This window comes from Mobula birostris, chromosome 9 (genome assembly GCF_030028105.1).
Source record: "Mobula birostris isolate sMobBir1 chromosome 9, sMobBir1.hap1, whole genome shotgun sequence".
In the NCBI taxonomy this organism is placed as follows: Eukaryota; Metazoa; Chordata; class Chondrichthyes; order Myliobatiformes; family Myliobatidae; genus Mobula; species Mobula birostris.
The window spans coordinates 103591332-103607760 of record NC_092378.1 but is presented as its reverse complement, the minus strand read 5'-3'; the positions used below and the strand labels follow the sequence as shown (position 1 = coordinate 103607760).

The 16429-nt window shown below is 43.0% G+C and overlaps 1 protein-coding gene across 2 annotated transcripts in view; it reads left to right on the top strand.

Annotated features, from left to right (window-relative positions):
- Positions 1–14595, top strand: part of LOC140202917 (3-phosphoinositide-dependent protein kinase 1-like) — an 82366-nt gene extending 67771 nt beyond the window's left edge. For both annotated transcript variants that reach the window (XM_072268505.1, XM_072268506.1), the window contains 6 exons: positions 93–189; positions 668–841; positions 1480–1697; positions 2020–2077; positions 9297–9449; positions 10184–14595. In XM_072268505.1, the coding sequence (XP_072124606.1) occupies positions 93–189; positions 668–841; positions 1480–1697; positions 2020–2077; positions 9297–9449; positions 10184–10297 (814 nt within the window). In that variant the 3' untranslated portion in view covers positions 10298–14595. The remainder of the gene's footprint in view (positions 1–92; positions 190–667; positions 842–1479; positions 1698–2019; positions 2078–9296; positions 9450–10183) is intronic.
- Positions 14596–16429: the final 1834 nt, after the last annotated feature.

Below are 16429 nucleotides of genomic sequence, written 5' to 3'. Positions count from 1 at the left end.
ACTTAGCTCATGAAATCACCGATTAAGCGAATTTTTAAACCTTCATAGTTTTGATGATTGGTGATATTTATTGTATTTATTTCTCTTCACAGGAATGAGTATCTCATATTCCAAAAAATAATTAAGTTGGAATATGAATTCCCAGAAAAGTTTTTCCCAAAAGCGAAAGACTTAGTACAGAAGCTTCTGGTAAGTAATTTCATATTTTCTCCCTTGATGCTTATCTCAAGATGTTCACCAAACTGCTAACTACAACCAGCTGTATTCTTGGCCTTTCACTGAATATCCACTCTCAGAAAGTATCTCAAAGTGGCATTGTGTTACATTCCATCAGTGTGCCTTGATTTTGAATTTAATAACATTATCTAGGCCAACATTTCAGTTTTTCTGGAGAAATGCTACACTCTAGGCATTACCTTTCAAGTGTGATTTAAAGACTATTAACCTGTTGTTTGAAGTAAAAGATTGTGATGCTGAAAACATTCTACCATAAAGGAACAACCGGTCATTTGTTCGATTGCTGGTCGTAGTATCCGACTGGGAAAATTTGTTTACCCTTGTGTTAACTGAATTATTACATCACATGGAAAGTACGATTGATTGGACACCGAGTATGGAGCTATTATCAATGGGTTTTTAATAATTTATTTTCCCTTTTAAATTCAAGGTGTCTGAACACACCAAGCGCCTTGGCTGTGAAGAAATGGGAGGTTATGGACTCCTTAAAGCCCATACATTCTTTGAACCTATTGCATGGGAGAATCTGCACCTTCAGACACCCCCCAAACTCACTGCATATCTCCCAGCAATGTCTGAAGATGAAGAAGATTGCTATGGCAATGTAAGTACAAATACCCTTCTGAATCTTTCATACTTATCCTAAAAATGATTAATTTCAGCACTTTTAATTGATTCTCATAGTTTCCAAATAAACAGCAGGCACTAATGTTTGTGTGCATATTGCACAGTATTTTGATGCCCTAAGCTGCTCTCTTGTAGTGTACACCAGATAACAGAGGGCGGAATTTCCTCTTCAGTTGTAACTCTGGGCATGCCCCTATTACCTTCTAAGTGACCTTAATCTTTTAGTAAATGTATGCATATTATAATTCTGTCTTAAATCATTTTGTCTTTCCTTCCTTAACTTCCAGAATCTTAATTTATGATTGTTATGTAGTGAAAGGAGATCACTATGTATCAGAATTTACAGAAGCAAGACCTTCATTTAACACTTAATTCATTGCTTCTCTGCAATTCTATAACCAATCAACTGCAACTATTTTCTGCAATCCCACTTCATCAAATCAGATCTTTAGCGGCTTTGTTTCATTTTTCGGTCATCTCCCTTTGTTTTCTGTTCTTTCCCAAAGGTTGCCCTCTGGTTTGTTATTCTTTGTGCTTAAAAACTTGCTGATGTGAGAGTATCAGGGAATAAGATTATTGACTTTTTGTCCAATCTTTTCTGCTCCATGGCTACAGTATGATGACCTCCTCAGTCAGTTTGTCTCCATGCAAGTGGCTCCCTCCGGCTCACTGCACTCGCTGTCTTCCCCTGAGCCTAGCCCACCACAGAGGTTATGTAGTAACATCGAGCAGTATGTCCATGATCTTAATGACACTTCGTTCGAGTTGGACCTTCAGTTTACAGATGAGGACAAGCGTCTCCTGCTTGAGAAACAAGCCAATAGAAATCCCTGGTAAGTTGCAGTTATGCTCATAAACAGTTAACCCTCTGGCTTTACAAACCTCCCAATAACTCCAGCTGGTATACTACCTTTAGAAACATTTGTCTGAAGAGAGACTACTTTCACCACAAGAAGTCACGTTCACCACTGTAAAACCATTGCAGTGGCAGTTCTGTGTTCCCTTGGCCTACTTTGATATTGCTGTCACATCTGAAGTACAGTGCCAAGGCCTTGTGCTCAGCAGTGTTCGAATTGCCCATCAGACTGTGTCCTCCCTTCTCTTCCATAAATCTGTGACATGCTGCCGGTAACTGGTCTGTTTTTTTCTTTTCAGGCATCAGTTTGTAGAAAATAATTTAATCCTGAAGATGGGTCCAGTTGATAAGAGAAAGGTACACAGTATTTTTCATCAATGTATTTCACACTGTCTGCAAACAAGCAGAGGGGATTGAGAGGAAAAGTTATTTCATGGTGACGGAGAAAGTCAAAATGGTGAAAGGGAAAATCTTTGATTTTTTTTCAATTGGATTAGCGGCAGACCATTCGATTTGTAGAGAGGGAGCTTTGCACAGGTCAGGGAGAAAAGTTTTTAAAAAAGGAGCATTTTGCGGGGCTCAGCGCATAGCTGTGGGCCAGTCTATTCAGAGAGAGAGAGAGAGCTTCGCACAGGTCGGGAAGCAGAGTTTAAAAAGGAGGGTCTCGCAGAGCTCAGCGCATTAGAATAGTGGGTATGACTGTAAGGCCAGTTTTCTCTTCTGGGTGTCAGATGTGAGATGTCCAGGAGACTTCCAGCCTTCCTGATGGCCACATCTGTGCCAGGTGCATTGAGCTGCAGCTCGATGACCTTCGGCTTGTTGAGAGTGAGGAAGTGATAGACAGGACCTACAGGCAGGCAGTCATCCCAGCAGCTAGGAGACTATCAGGAGAGGTAAGTAGGTGACCGTCGGGCGAGGGAAGGGAGAGTGTCAGGTAGTGTGGTTATCCCCTTTAACAATAAGTACTCCATTTTGAGTGCTGTTTAGGGGGATGACCTCCCTGGGGGAAGTAACAGTGGCCATGCCTCTGGCACTGAGTCTGGCCCTATGGCTCAGAAGAGAAGGGAACGGAATAGTGGCAGCGGTAATAGGGAACTCTGTAGTTAGGCAGACAGATAGGCGATTCTGTGGATGCGAAGAAGAAACACGGATAGTAGTTTGCCTCCCAGGTGCCAGGGTTTGTGACGTTTCTGAGCACATCCACAATATCCTGAAATGGGAGGGTGAGCAGCCAGAGGTTGTGGTACATATTGGTACCAACGATGTAGGTAGAAGAAGGGTGGAGGTCCTGAAAGCAGAATACAGGGAGTTAGGAAGGAAGCTGAGAAGCAGGACCTCAAAGGCAGTAATCTCAGGATTACTGCCTGTGCCACAAGACAGTGAGTATAGTATTAGAATGAGGTGGAGGATAAATGTGTGGCTGAAGGATTGGAGCAGGGGGCAGAGATTCAGATTTTTGGATCATTGGGACCTCTCCTGAGGTTTAGACTAGATTTATGGGGGTGGGGGTGTGGTGGGAACCGAAGTGAAGAGGCCCAGGGTGCGGAGGTTGGAGCACAAGTAGACAGCTTGAAGGGAGTTTGTGAAGAAGGATAGGCAGATGTTAGAGCAAAGATGCACTCAGCCTGATGGTTTGAGATGTGTTTATTTTAATGCAAGGAGTATCATTAACAGGTGGATGAACTTAGAACGTGGATCAATACGTGGAGTTGTGACTGGCCATTACAGAGACTTGGATGTCTCAGGAGCAGGAATGGCTGCTGAGTGTACCAGGCTTTAGATCTTTCAAAAAGAACAGAGGGAGGCAAAAGAGGTGGGCCATGGCATTGTTAATTAGGGATAGGTCACGGTTGCAGAAAAGGAGGAAGTCATGGAGTGTGGGTGGAAGTCAGAAACAGGAAAGGGACAATAACTGTTCTGGGTGTTTTTTATAGACCCCCCCCCCCCCCCCCCATAGTAACACGGACATCGAGGAGCAGATAGGGAGGCAGATTCTGGAACGGTGCAATTATATGGTTGTTGTGATGGGAGATTTTAACTTCCAACTTTCCTAATATTGATTGGCATCTACTTAGCACAAGGGGTTTAGATGGGGTAGAGTTTGTTAAGTGTGTTCAGGAAGGTTTTCTGACACAATATATAGATAAGCCAACTAGAGGAGAGGCTGCATTTGATCTGATATTGGGAAATGAACCTGGTCAGGTGTCAGATCTCTCGGTGGGAGAGCATTTTGGAGGTAGTGACCACAACTCTATCTCCTTCATCATAGTGCTGGAGAGGGATAGGAGCAGACAATTTGGAAAAACATTTAACTAGGGTAGGAGGAAATATTAGGCCGGAACTTGGGCTCATAAATTGGGAGCAGATGTTCTTGGGGAAATGCATGGCAGAACTCTTGCATGGTGTTCTGCATGTGTATGTTCCATTGAGGCAGGGGAAGGATGTTAGAGTTAAAGAACTATGGTGTACAAAGTATGTAGAAAATCTCTTTAAGAAAGAAAAGCATATGAAAGGTTCAAGAAACTAGGTACTGTGAGAGCGTGAGAAAATTACAAGGTTGCTAGGAAGGAATTTAAAAATGGAATTAGGAAAGCCGGAAGGGGCCATGAGAAGCAGGCAGAATGGTTAGCAGGATTAAGGAAACCCCCAAGGCATTCCACTAGTATGTGAAGAGCAAGAGGATGAGCCATGTGAGAATAGGACCAATCAGCTGCGACAGTGGAATCATGTGCATGAAGATGCGGAGGTACTTGTACTTTGCTTCAGTATTTACCAGGGAAAAGATCTTGGCAATTGTGGGGATGACTTGCAGTAGACTGAAATGCTTGAGCATATAGACATTAGAAAGAGGATGTGCTGGAGCTTTTGAAAAACATTAAGCTAGATGAGTCACTGGGACTGGATGAGATATACCCAAGGCTACTGTGAGAAGTGAGGGAGGAGATTGCTGAGCCTCTTGCGATGACCTTTGCATCATCAATAGGTATGGGAGAGGTTCCAGAGGATTGGAGGGTTGCAAATGTTGTTCCCTTGTTCAAGAAAGGGAGTAGAGATAACCCAGGAAATAGTGAGTCTGACTTCAGTGGTGAGCAAGTTGTTGAAGATCCGAGGGCAGGATTTATGAGCATTTGGAGAGGCATAATCTGATTTGGGATAGTCAGCATGGCTTTGTGGAGGGCAGGTTGTGCCTCACGAGCCTGATAGGATTCTCTAAGAAAGTAACAAAACACATTGAAGGTAGAGTAGTGGATGTAGTGTATATGGATTTCAGTAAGGCATTTGATAAGTTTTCCCATACAAGGCTCCTTCAGGAAGGAGGTATGGGACCCAAGGAGACCTTTGTGGATCCAGAATTGGCTTGCCCACAGATGGTAAAGGGTGGTTGTAGATGGTTTGTATTCTGCATGGAGGTCGCTCACCGGTGGTGTTCTGCAGGGATCTGTTCTGGGAAGCCTCTTCTTTGTGGTTTTTTTATATAAATGACCTGGACGAAAAAGGAGAAGGGTGACTGATGACACGAAGTTGGAGGTGTTATGGATAGTCTGGAGGGTTGTCAGAGGTTACAGTGGGACATCGATAGGATGGAGAAGTGGGCTGAGAAGTGGCAGATGGAGTTCAACCCAGATAAGTGTGAAGTGGTTCATTTTGGTAGGTCCAATTTGTAGACAGAATATAACATAAAAGGTAAGACTCTTAGCAGTGTGGAGGATCAGAGGGATCTTGGGGTCTGTGTCCATAGAACACTCAAAGCTGCTGCGCAGGTTGAGAGTGTTGTTAAGAAGGCGTATGGTGTGTTGGCATTCATCAACCATGGGATTGAGTTCAAGAACCGTGAGGTATACAAGATCTTGGTCAGACTACACTTGGAGTACTGTGTTCAGTTCTGGTCACCTCAGTACAGGAAGGATGTGGATACTGTAGAGAGAGCGCAGAGGAGATTTACAAGGATGTTGCCTGGATTTGAGGGCGTACCTTACGAGAATAGGTTGAGCATACCTGGCCTTTTGTCCTTGGAGTGATGGAGGGTGAGAGATGAGGTGTGTAAAATGATGAGGGGCATTGATCATGTGGCCAGGGCTGAAATGGCTGACATGAGGGGGCATAGTTTTAAGGTGCTTGGAAATGGGTACCGAGGGGATGTCAGTGTTAAGTTTTTCATACAGAGAGTGGTGGGTGAATGGAATGCACTGCCAGCAGTGGTGGTGGAAGCGGATATAATAGGGTCTTTTAAGAGCCTCTTTAATAGGTACATAGAGCTCAGAAAAAGAGGGCTATGTGCTCGGGAAATTCCAGGCGGTTTCTAGAGTAGTTTACATGGCCGGCACAATGTTGTGAGCCGAAGGGCCTGTAATGTCCTGTAGATTTCTATGTTCCATGTCTGGATGCAAACTCAATATGAAGTATAGGTGCACCTATATCTGGAATTCAGAGAATTGCTATTCAGAATCACTTTTGAAGGCAGGCATTTCACCCTGCTTTTGAGTGACTATACAGGTTTCTGTTCTTAGGAGTTCAGCTCTGCAGGCTGCCTCTTCAAGAGATTCCTTTACCATAGCATTAGAGAGGGATAGGAACAGACAAGTTAGGAAAGTGTTTAATTGGAGTAAGGGGAAGTATGAGACTATCAGGAACTTGGAAGCATAAATTGGGAACAGATGTTCTCAGGGAAACGTACGGAAGAAATGTGGCAAATGTTCAGGGGATATTTGTGTGGAGCTCTGCATAGGTACATTCCAATGAGACAGGGAAAGGATGGTAGAGTACAGGAACTGTGGTGTACAAAGGCTGTTGTAAATCTAGTCAAGAAGAAAAAAGCTTATGAAAGGTTCAAAAAAAACTAGGCAATGATAGAGATCTAGAAGATTATAAGGCTAGCAGGAAGGAACTTAAGAAAGAAATTAGGAGAGTCAGAAGGGGCCATGAGAAGGTCTTGGTGGACAAGATTAAGGAAAGCCCCAAGATGCTACAAGTATGTGAAGAGCAAGCGAATAAGACGTAAGAGAATAGAACCAATCAAGTGTGACAGTGGAAAAGTGTGTATGGAACTGGAGGAGATAGCAGAGGTACTTAATGAATACTTTGCTTCAGTATTCACTACGGAAAAGGATCTTGGCCATTGTAGGGATGACTTACAGTGGACTGAAAAGCTTGAGCATATAGTTATTAAGAAAGGGGATGTACTGGAGTTTTTGGAAAGCACCAAGTTGGATGTCACCGGGACCAGACAAGATGTACCCCATGTTACTGTGGAAGGCAAGGGAGGAGATTGCTGAGCTTCTGGCAATGATCTTTGCATCATCAGTGGCGACAAGAGACATTCCAGAGGATTGCATATGTTCCATTATTCAAGAAGGGGAGTAGAGATAGCCTAGGAAATTATAGTCCAGTGAGTCTTACTTCAGTGGTTGGTAAGTTGATGGAGAAGATGCAGGATTTATGAACATTTGGAGAGGCATGATTTGGAATAGTCAGTGGGGCCATGTCAAAGGCAGGTCGTGTGTTATGAGTCTGATTGAATTTTTTGAGGATGTGACTAAACACATTAAAGGTAGAGCAGTATATGGATTTCAGCAAGGCATTTTGACAAGATACCCCATGCAAGGCTTATTGAGAAAGTAAGGAGGCATGGGATCCAAGGGGACATTGCTTTGTGGATCCAGAATTGGCTTGCTCACAGAAGGCAAAGAGTGGTTGTAGATGGGTCATATTCTGCATGGAGGTTGGTCACCAGTGGTGTGCCTCAGGGATCTGTTCTGGGACCCCTACTCTTCGTGATTTTTATAAATGACCTTGATGAAGAAGTGAAGGGATGGGTTAGTAAATTTGCTGATGACACAAAGGTTGGGGGTGTTGTGGATAGTGTGGAGGGCTGTCAGATGTTACAATGGGACATTGATAGGATGCAAAACTGGGCTGAGAAGTGGCAGATGGAGTTCAACCCAGATAAGTGTGCGGTGGTTCATTTTGGTAGGTCCAATATGATAGCAGAATATAGTATTAACGGTAAGACTCTTGGCTGTGTGGAGGATCATAGGGATCTTGGGGTCAGAGTCCAAAGGACACTCAAGGCTAAGAAAGCATACAGTACAGTGGCCTTCATCAATCGTGGGATTGAGTTTAGGAGCCGAGAGGTAATGTTACAGCTATATAGGACCCTGATCAGACCCCACTTGGAGTACTGTGCTCAGTTCTGGTTGCCTCACTATAGGAAGGATGTGGAGACCATAGAAAGGGTGTAGAGGAGATTTACAAGGATGTTGCCTGGAATATTCCTTATCAGAATAGGTTTCGTGAACTCGTCCTTTTTCTCCTTGGAGTGACAGAGGATGAGAGGTGACCTGATAGAGATGTGTAAGATGATGAGAGGCATGTGGATAGTCAGAGGCTTTTTCCCAGGGCTGAAATGGCTCGCATGAGAGGGAACAGTTTTAAGGTGCTTGGAAGTAGGTACAGAGGAGATGTCAGGAGTAAGTTTTTTATGCAGAGTGGTGAGTGCATGGAATGGGCTGCTGGCGACAATGGTGGAGGCAGATATGATGGGATCTTTAAGAGACTCCTGGGACAGGTACATGGAGCTCAGAAAACTAAAGGGCTGTGGGTAACCCTAGATAACTTCTCAGATAAGGACATGCTCGGCCCAATTTTGTGGGCCGAAGTTCCTGTATTGTGCTGCAGGTTTTCTGTTTCTAGATCTGTCTTCAGCAGATCCGTAACAAGTATTGTAAAGCTCACAGAAGCAGCTGAATCTCGGCTGCTTTTACACTCATAAAAAATTTGTACACTTATTGTACTGGATAACAGGGGGTGGTTGTCCATTAAAGAGGGTCCAGTGGGGAAAGTAACCCTGATGGACAATCTTAACCTGGAATGTCAACTAACCCATTTCCTTCATAGAAGCAATTGATGCACTGAATTCTTCCAGCAGGTTATTTGTTGTGGTGACTGAATAAAGTGAGCTTCGCAGCCCCCTGGTGGTTCATTCGGTTAGTGCACAGGGCCAGGCTTGTTCATTCTCCAGCTTGCGTTATCTACTCTTGCTCAACATGGGATTACTCGGGTTGTTATTCTGTACAAAGTCTTGTGATTGTATTTTGACATCTGCTTTGTGTTGGTTTTCATGTGATAATGAAGGGGACAAGGAAAGTTTGTACAATGTCAGCTGTGGAGTAGGCAATACCTTTGCTGTATAGCCTATCCCTTGATTCTGACTTGTAGATGTCTCTAAGGAAATTTTGTCCTGAGTCAGAAAATACCCAAAACTCAATTGGGTAACAAATCTCCACTGTATTGTAATGAATGGCAGTCAAAAGCTCATAAAACTGGCAGTACAATTACCAACATTGGAGGGGTGGGGCAATGTTGTTTGTAGGAATGAAGTATGTAAGTGTGTCTGATTTTTGAATTTAATAACGGAACTTGTTCATGTATTGGTAATTACTTGGGGACAACCATTTCCTACATTATTAACATTGTTCCTAGGCACCATTTCATTGTAGCATTGCCAGCCCCAATTCTTTGGCGAAGGACAAATGCTTGAGTGGAGCCGATTGATTTCATTGGTATTTTTTGTTTGCAGGGCCTGTTTGCTCGACGTCGGCAGCTGTTGCTCACAGAAGGCCCCCATCTCTACTATGTGGATCCTGTCAACAAGGTTTTGAAAGGAGAGATCCCTTGGTCACAGGAACTGCGCCCAGAAGCTAAGAATTTTAAAACATTTTTCGTTCATACTGTAAGTTCATTATGGGATGGTTGGATTTGTTGGGAGTCACTTATCCAAATTAGGTTGTACCATCTTGGCTGTATGACAATGTTTTTGTGTTTACAATAAATCTTCATGATTTGCAAAGGTGGTGGGTTTGCAGTGGAAAACCAAATGAATGGTTGCCACTGAGGCTGCCAATATTGTGACTATGGTTATAAAGGACTTCCCCTCCATGGATAAACAACTTTCAATCTCTTGCAGCTCATATGTAAACCTCCCCATGTTGTTCCTTTATTCTCCACCTCTACCTTTGCCCACATGCTGAATCTTGGCTTCTGCCACGAACCTGTCCCTTCCCCTTGTACGCTGGGCCTGAAAATTCCCTGATATTCCCCACCGTGTGTACTCAGATCTGTGGTTGTTACACAGGGCTAGGGAGGACTTGGTGGTGTCGAAATGCTGTTTGTTGATACAAGTTTTCAGAACGCCATGCTTTTGTGCTGTGTGGGGTGTACGTAAAGAGCCCTGCCAGTGCTGCAAATTCATGCAAATGAGAGATCAGAGAAAGAAGCCTGATGCAAGTATTGACTGTAAGAGTTTCCACAATGGAACCTTGATCAAGTGCACCCACTGTGTGGCAGGGGTGGCTGTTCCCTGCCCCTCTACTGGAGGATGTACACTTTTATAATGGAAGGAATGTCAGTTAGTGAGATGAAGATTTGATTGCAGTTTCAATTGCATTGTTGCCTTTTGTTTTACAGCCTAATCGGACATATTACTTAATGGATCCCAGTGGAAACGCTCACAAATGGTGCAAGAAGATCCATGAAGTGTGGCGACGGCGGTACCAGAACCAGCAGAACACCGGCATCTAGCAGAGTGCAGCTCAAGTGGAGGGAGAAGCTTCCTCTCAAGTTGCCAGAGCTCCAGAGTTGAACACTGTAACACAGCAAAGAAAGCCTCCCTCATTCCCTTTTCTCTTGCCCATACACCCCTCCCATCCTCTTCCCTGCCCATTTAAAAAGAAAAACACACAGCCTGTGACATCCAGAAATATTCTATGCTTGTGTGTATTGGGGTTTTTTTTTGGGGGGGGTGGGCTGCAAACTTTACTCCCATATTTTTTTCCAACTAAAATGTAAATGGGATTGCGGGTTGCTTTGCCTGCTTTTCTGCAGGCTTATCATATCACAAATAGAAGACCCTTTGCCTATGTCTGTGTAACGTCTGCTCTCATTCCAGCTTCAGGATTTCAGATGAAGATCGCATATTTATAAACTGCTTTGTAGGCAGATTTCAAATTTCAGTTTAGGTATTCCCCGCAACCCTCATTCCAATTCCAGGTAGCCCTCTGCAGGGGCTGACCTTCTCTTTATATTTTTGTTTAACTTTCTAAAATTTATTTAAGAGCTATGTGATTTTTGACATTTGTTCTTGTTTTCATCTGGCCTTTGGCACCTGATTTGCTTCCCCTCAAGGCAAAGGTATATAGTGGTACTGAGGAATTGTGCATAGAAACTCTTTCAAACACAAGAAAACCCCTTATTTATGCGCTGTCTTATTCAGAGTAAAGCTGGTATTAATCTAATTGTAGGGCCCTTTCTCGCCTTTGTTTATGGGTAATCAAGATAGGTTCTCAAAGCAGAAAATGAAGCTTCCTAATTAATTGACCGGTCCATATCGAGCCTGTCTGTGTGGTGCGATAGAGTTCTTTACATGATAGTTTTATGTAATTACCTGTTCTGATTCAGTTCTACAGAAGGCTGCTGTTAAGTTGTTGCTCATACCCAAAGGATTGAAACTGATCTTTGGTCTTGGGCGTTTGCTGCATTTTTGCTTGGCTGAAGATATTAATCTGAACGAGCTGGAATCGTCACTGTGAGGCACTGAATTAATGCGTGCTTAAACCAGCAAACTACTTTGCTGCTTCTCCCTTCCCTTAAGTGATCGAAATGTCTAAAACCATTTCAGCAATGGTGCAGTATTTGCTCACTAAAATTTATACATGCTTTGTGCTAGATTTCATTCATGAAGTCAGACTAGTGTGTGTCTGCAAGTGGTTTGTGCAACCAGATGTTCACTTTGCATGCTGCGTTGTTTAATTTGCCGCTCTGATTCCTGTGGCACCTCAGTACACGCGCCCAGGGTCTGTCTTTAGTCACTGGTCTTAGTCATTGTTCTCTGGCCATGGGGACAGGCTGTGAAAGCAGCAGGGATTGAGGTACTTGGCTATGCTCAGTCCTGCATTCGTACATGTGACTGGATTTGAAGGTGTCCAGTCTGCTGTCATGTAACTTCTGTAAATTTTCTGTATATAACTATATATATAATATTATATATATGTGTTTGTGTGTGTGTATTTGCAGAGGGAGAGTCAAAATTGCACCTGGTACTGCAGTAAGATACTTTTATAGGACTCTCCGTGTGTGTGTGCAAACAAAATCAATGTTGGAAAAGAGAAATGAGTACAAAACAACAAGTCATACTCCACAACCCTCCTAATACATTACCAGTCAATGACCGAGCCTCGTCAACCCCCAGATCCCTGGCACAATTCCTCTGTTTTGTTTTGGTTAAGGTGGCAAAAGGGTTTACAATCGGTCACAGCAGCTGTGGTTCACCCACACTAGGTTTACAAGGAAACATGCTGGCTGCTCATTCTGATCTAGTGACCCCTATGGATGTGTGCCTGGGCTGTTGGGGGAGGACCTTGAAGGTTCTGGTGATCAGATCCCCACTTTGGCTGGAAGAGTGGTTTTTGCCCATGTAACTGTACTTCATCATGGTCTTTATTCTTGGAGAGCAGGAAAACTAACACTGCTAAACTGTACCGGCAGGTTATCCTATATGTCATGGAGCAATGCTTCCTAAAACAGTATGGTAATGTATATTCAATATATTAGTGATGTACTATCTGCACCACACTGTAGAAAGTCATAGAAACCCTGATGTAAAGTAACTTAAAATGTGATCTTGGAATACATGCGGCACAACTCTTCAGATGCTGTTTAATGTGTTTTTGTGTTTTGTTTATATTTTGCTCCTCAAAGTTACATCCTGAGCAACCTTTGATCCGCATAGATTGATTGACTTGGGTCTCTTATGTAAGGCAGGTGAGGGTTGCTGGTCCGCAGAATGAGCAGAGTTCAGAATTATTTTAGACTGCACATTCAGCTGGACACTGCAGCATCTGGGTCATAACGTGTAACGGAGCAGGCCGATAGGAAAGAGCCTTCAGTCAAGCTTGCAGGGATTCCTCGAACAGGAATAATGACCCAGATATGGGCTGTCACCACTGTTTTACAAACCACCCTTTATTACTATTGGTCATCCTGTCACATTCCCCTTTTCAGAAGATAAAGTTGTGGTCTGTGAATACTGACCAGTTAGAACCCAGGAACTGATGCTGTGCTAGTCCTCGTGCAATTCTCTACAATACCGTTGCAGTTTTTGTTTGACCTATACCCCAAGAGCTCCTCCTTCCACTCCTGTCCAAGTTGAAGAACCAAACTTTATTAGAACTTGAACACAGAAACAGATCAGGAGTTAAACCAGGTTTTTTCTTTGTAGCTCAATCTTGGAGCTGATCACTGTTAAACACAAGCTTTTGGAGGTGTGAGCAATTCTCCAGACCTTGGATACCTGAAGTGGCCTCTGGGTACTTGTGATCAGTGCATTTGTTTCTAAAATATTGATGGCTTCTGGAGTTTTAACGGGTAGGCATGCTGTTTACCATGAGAGTGCAGTAGACATGGTTCTCTTTCCGTATTTCCTATAAAAATTAGTACTGCGAATGTCTTGACTTCAAAATAAAACTCAATAACAAAACTTGACATTTAGTGAGGATGTGCAGTTCCTTGTGAAAACTAGTAAAATTGGTAATGGCTTATTGACTGCACTCGTGAATAGGATACCTTTTTTGCCTCTGGGTTAGGGGTTTATCTGATAACTTTTTATAGTCCGTACAAGCTGCCATTGATGAGCAAGTAAAGGACAGGGGCACCAAGAGTCCAGTGTTTAATCATTTTCCAGAAGGGGTAGCAGCAACTTTTAAGGCCATCAATCTACAGGCAGTGGCTGTTTTGTGCAATGTGATGCATTCAATCTGTGATTGACCTGTGCCACTGCAATAAGTCCTTCACTTTTTTTTGTTGGGGGGGTTAAGTTGAGAAATGGATTATATTATCTTGCATCATATAGAGGTGCACTTTGGATTTATTGTACACAATACCAGTTTGCTTATGGCTGATGAGAGTTATCCATGACTTGCTGTCTTAACCTGAGAGATCTTTCCAAGACTGCTCAGTAAGCATGTGACTTTTTTCTATGTATATGTGTGATGTTAATTTTTTGATGTAATTTTATTTGTTTTGCCACATTTGTATAAATCTTGGACACGACTACAGTCGGTGAGAACTGAGTAAATTTCAGTCTTGACACTTTACAGCGAGCAAGCGCAGATTGATAAAATTCATCACTCCTCTTCCTTCTCATCCCTAAGAAAGATTCAACTTCACTACATGTAATCACAGCCCCACTGATTTTTGTAGTTTTTCCCGGATAGTCCCAAGCCTGAAAAATACAGCATAACTATTAGCACATTTGAATCTTCCTCCACTATTCAATTAAAGATCATGACTGTTCATCTTAAACTGCTCATTGTCTGTCACTGTGAAGAGGGGAATTTCAAACAAACATCATCAATGCTCTACTCCGATCTTCTGACACTGCTAATCTCAGAACCTGCATTTTGTGAACAATTTAATGAGAGGGAAATCTTCTCTCTTCCCCCTCCCCCCAAGAGAAGTTTTAGCGCTTGCACATTTTGTCTATATTATCCTCATTTGTGTTAGAAACAGGAGGCATTGATGTGTGGGGATAATGGGTAAAATAGAACTGGTTCTAAGCTAGGAATACAATACATTACAGTCCAAACACATTGTTCACTTATGTTTATTTTATTTCATTCTTGTCAGATTGCTTCCTGGTTAAAGCTAGCCTGTAGTTCAGTCTGTTATTTAAATTCTAATATACAATTTGCATCTGGAGTTGATTCATGTTCAGGGGCCATGTTGTGTATGTGATGTTCAGCATTTGAATATGAATAATTATTGTAAACTATAATATTTTATGACTTTGTTTCCAGTCTTATATAAATTTTCTATTTGGTCAATGATTTGAATCATATTCCTCATAATTTAATGAACGTATAATACCTTTCAGAATATTTGTGCTTTAGATGGAACGGAATGACTTGAAATTTTCACGTAATGCTCAATAGTTCTGTAATTAAAGCATGTAGGGGTTGTAGGTCTAAACCACAAAATCTTTCTGTGCCTCTTTTTTTTTTGAACGGCATTTGCCCACCATGGTCAATCGCAGTATTATGAGGTGGGAGCTTGCAGGTTTGAATCTCTGTCAGAGGCTGCTGCAACTTCCTCCTCAATTTGTAACACCAAACATCTTACTACTGATTCTGTTCAATGGAAAACATTTTGCCTCTGCAAGTGGCTATGTCTGAATGTTTATAATGCACTTTCAGATTGCTCTATCATCGTCAGAAGGGCTGTATTGACTTTGTAGCTGATGGACATCAATCCCCGGATTTGTGCCAACGGCTTTCACTAGTTCATGCTGTGCTCACTCAGCTGAAATTCCTTTGTCCCGGTAAACAGTCCTACCACTGACGTGCCTGCTGTATATACTGAGGCATTGATGTTTGCTTGTCAGCACCGCAGAGCCTCTGTAATGGGGCTTTAGACAGCAATACAGCACAGAAACAGGCCCTTCTGCTGTTCAATGCTGACCACAGTGTCCCCTGCTAGTCTCAGTTGTCTACTTTTGGCCCGTAATTCCCCCCCCCCCACCTATCTAATTGCCCCTTAAATCTACAGCCATGCCCTCTTCCTCTGGCAGCTCATTCCAGGTATACAGTGCCCTCCACGTAAAGAAGTGTCTGGGGTCTCTTAAATCTCCCCTATGGTATCTTGCCCTCTACTTTTGGACTCTCCAGTTCCAGGGAGAAAACCTCATGATTTTATAAACTTCTGAGGTCAGCCCTTCAGAAAATAAAGATCAGCATGGCAAACCTCTCCCTATAACTTGGGCTGTCTAGTTTAAGCACCATTGTAGATCTTTTCTCTCCAGACAGCTGGAACTTTAAGGAAGAGGCTCATCATTAAGCAAGTAACACTTTATTGAGGTACAGAGCAGAACCAGCCCTTCCAGCCCCACTGCCCAGCAACCCTCTGATTTTAATGCTAGCCTAATCACAGGACAATTTATAATGAGCAATTAACCTACTAACTGGTACATCTTTGGAGTGAGAAGAAACTGGAGCACCCGGAGGAAACCACACAGTCACGGGGAGAACGTACAAACTCCTTAAGGGCAGCGGCAGGAATGGAACCGGGTTGCTGGTAACCACCACACTACTGTGGTCACTGGACCTGAAGTGCTCCCCAACCGCTACTTTGTTCCCGAAGAGGATGTCTAGTGTTGCTTCTTCCCAAGCAGGTTCCTCTATACATTGTTTCAGGAAACCATCTTGGATGCATCATACAGGTCCTCTGTACTCTGTGGCCCATTTGATATTGGGCAGATTGAAATCTCCCCACTGGTATTACCCTAATACAGTACTGTTACAACTACCTGCCATTTCTTGATATGTCAGCTCCTCAAATTCCCACTGATTATTGGGGCGTCTATATAGCCCAAGGTGACCAGCCCCTTTATTTTAAGTTTACTCAAATAGCCTAATTAGATCTCAAGAATATCCTCTAAGTACTGCTTCTATGTCCTCTCTCAAATAAAAAGACAACACCCCCTCCACTCGTTTCCCTGCCTTGACTAAAGCATCAGTATCCTGAAACATTGAGCTGCCATTTCTGCCCTTCCCTCATCCACGTTCCTCTTACAATATTCCAGTCCCTCCCTGGAAGCAAATCCCCGTCCTTAGTTTGCCTCTTAAACTATGTGCATTGAAATAGATGCAATTTAAAGCAGTG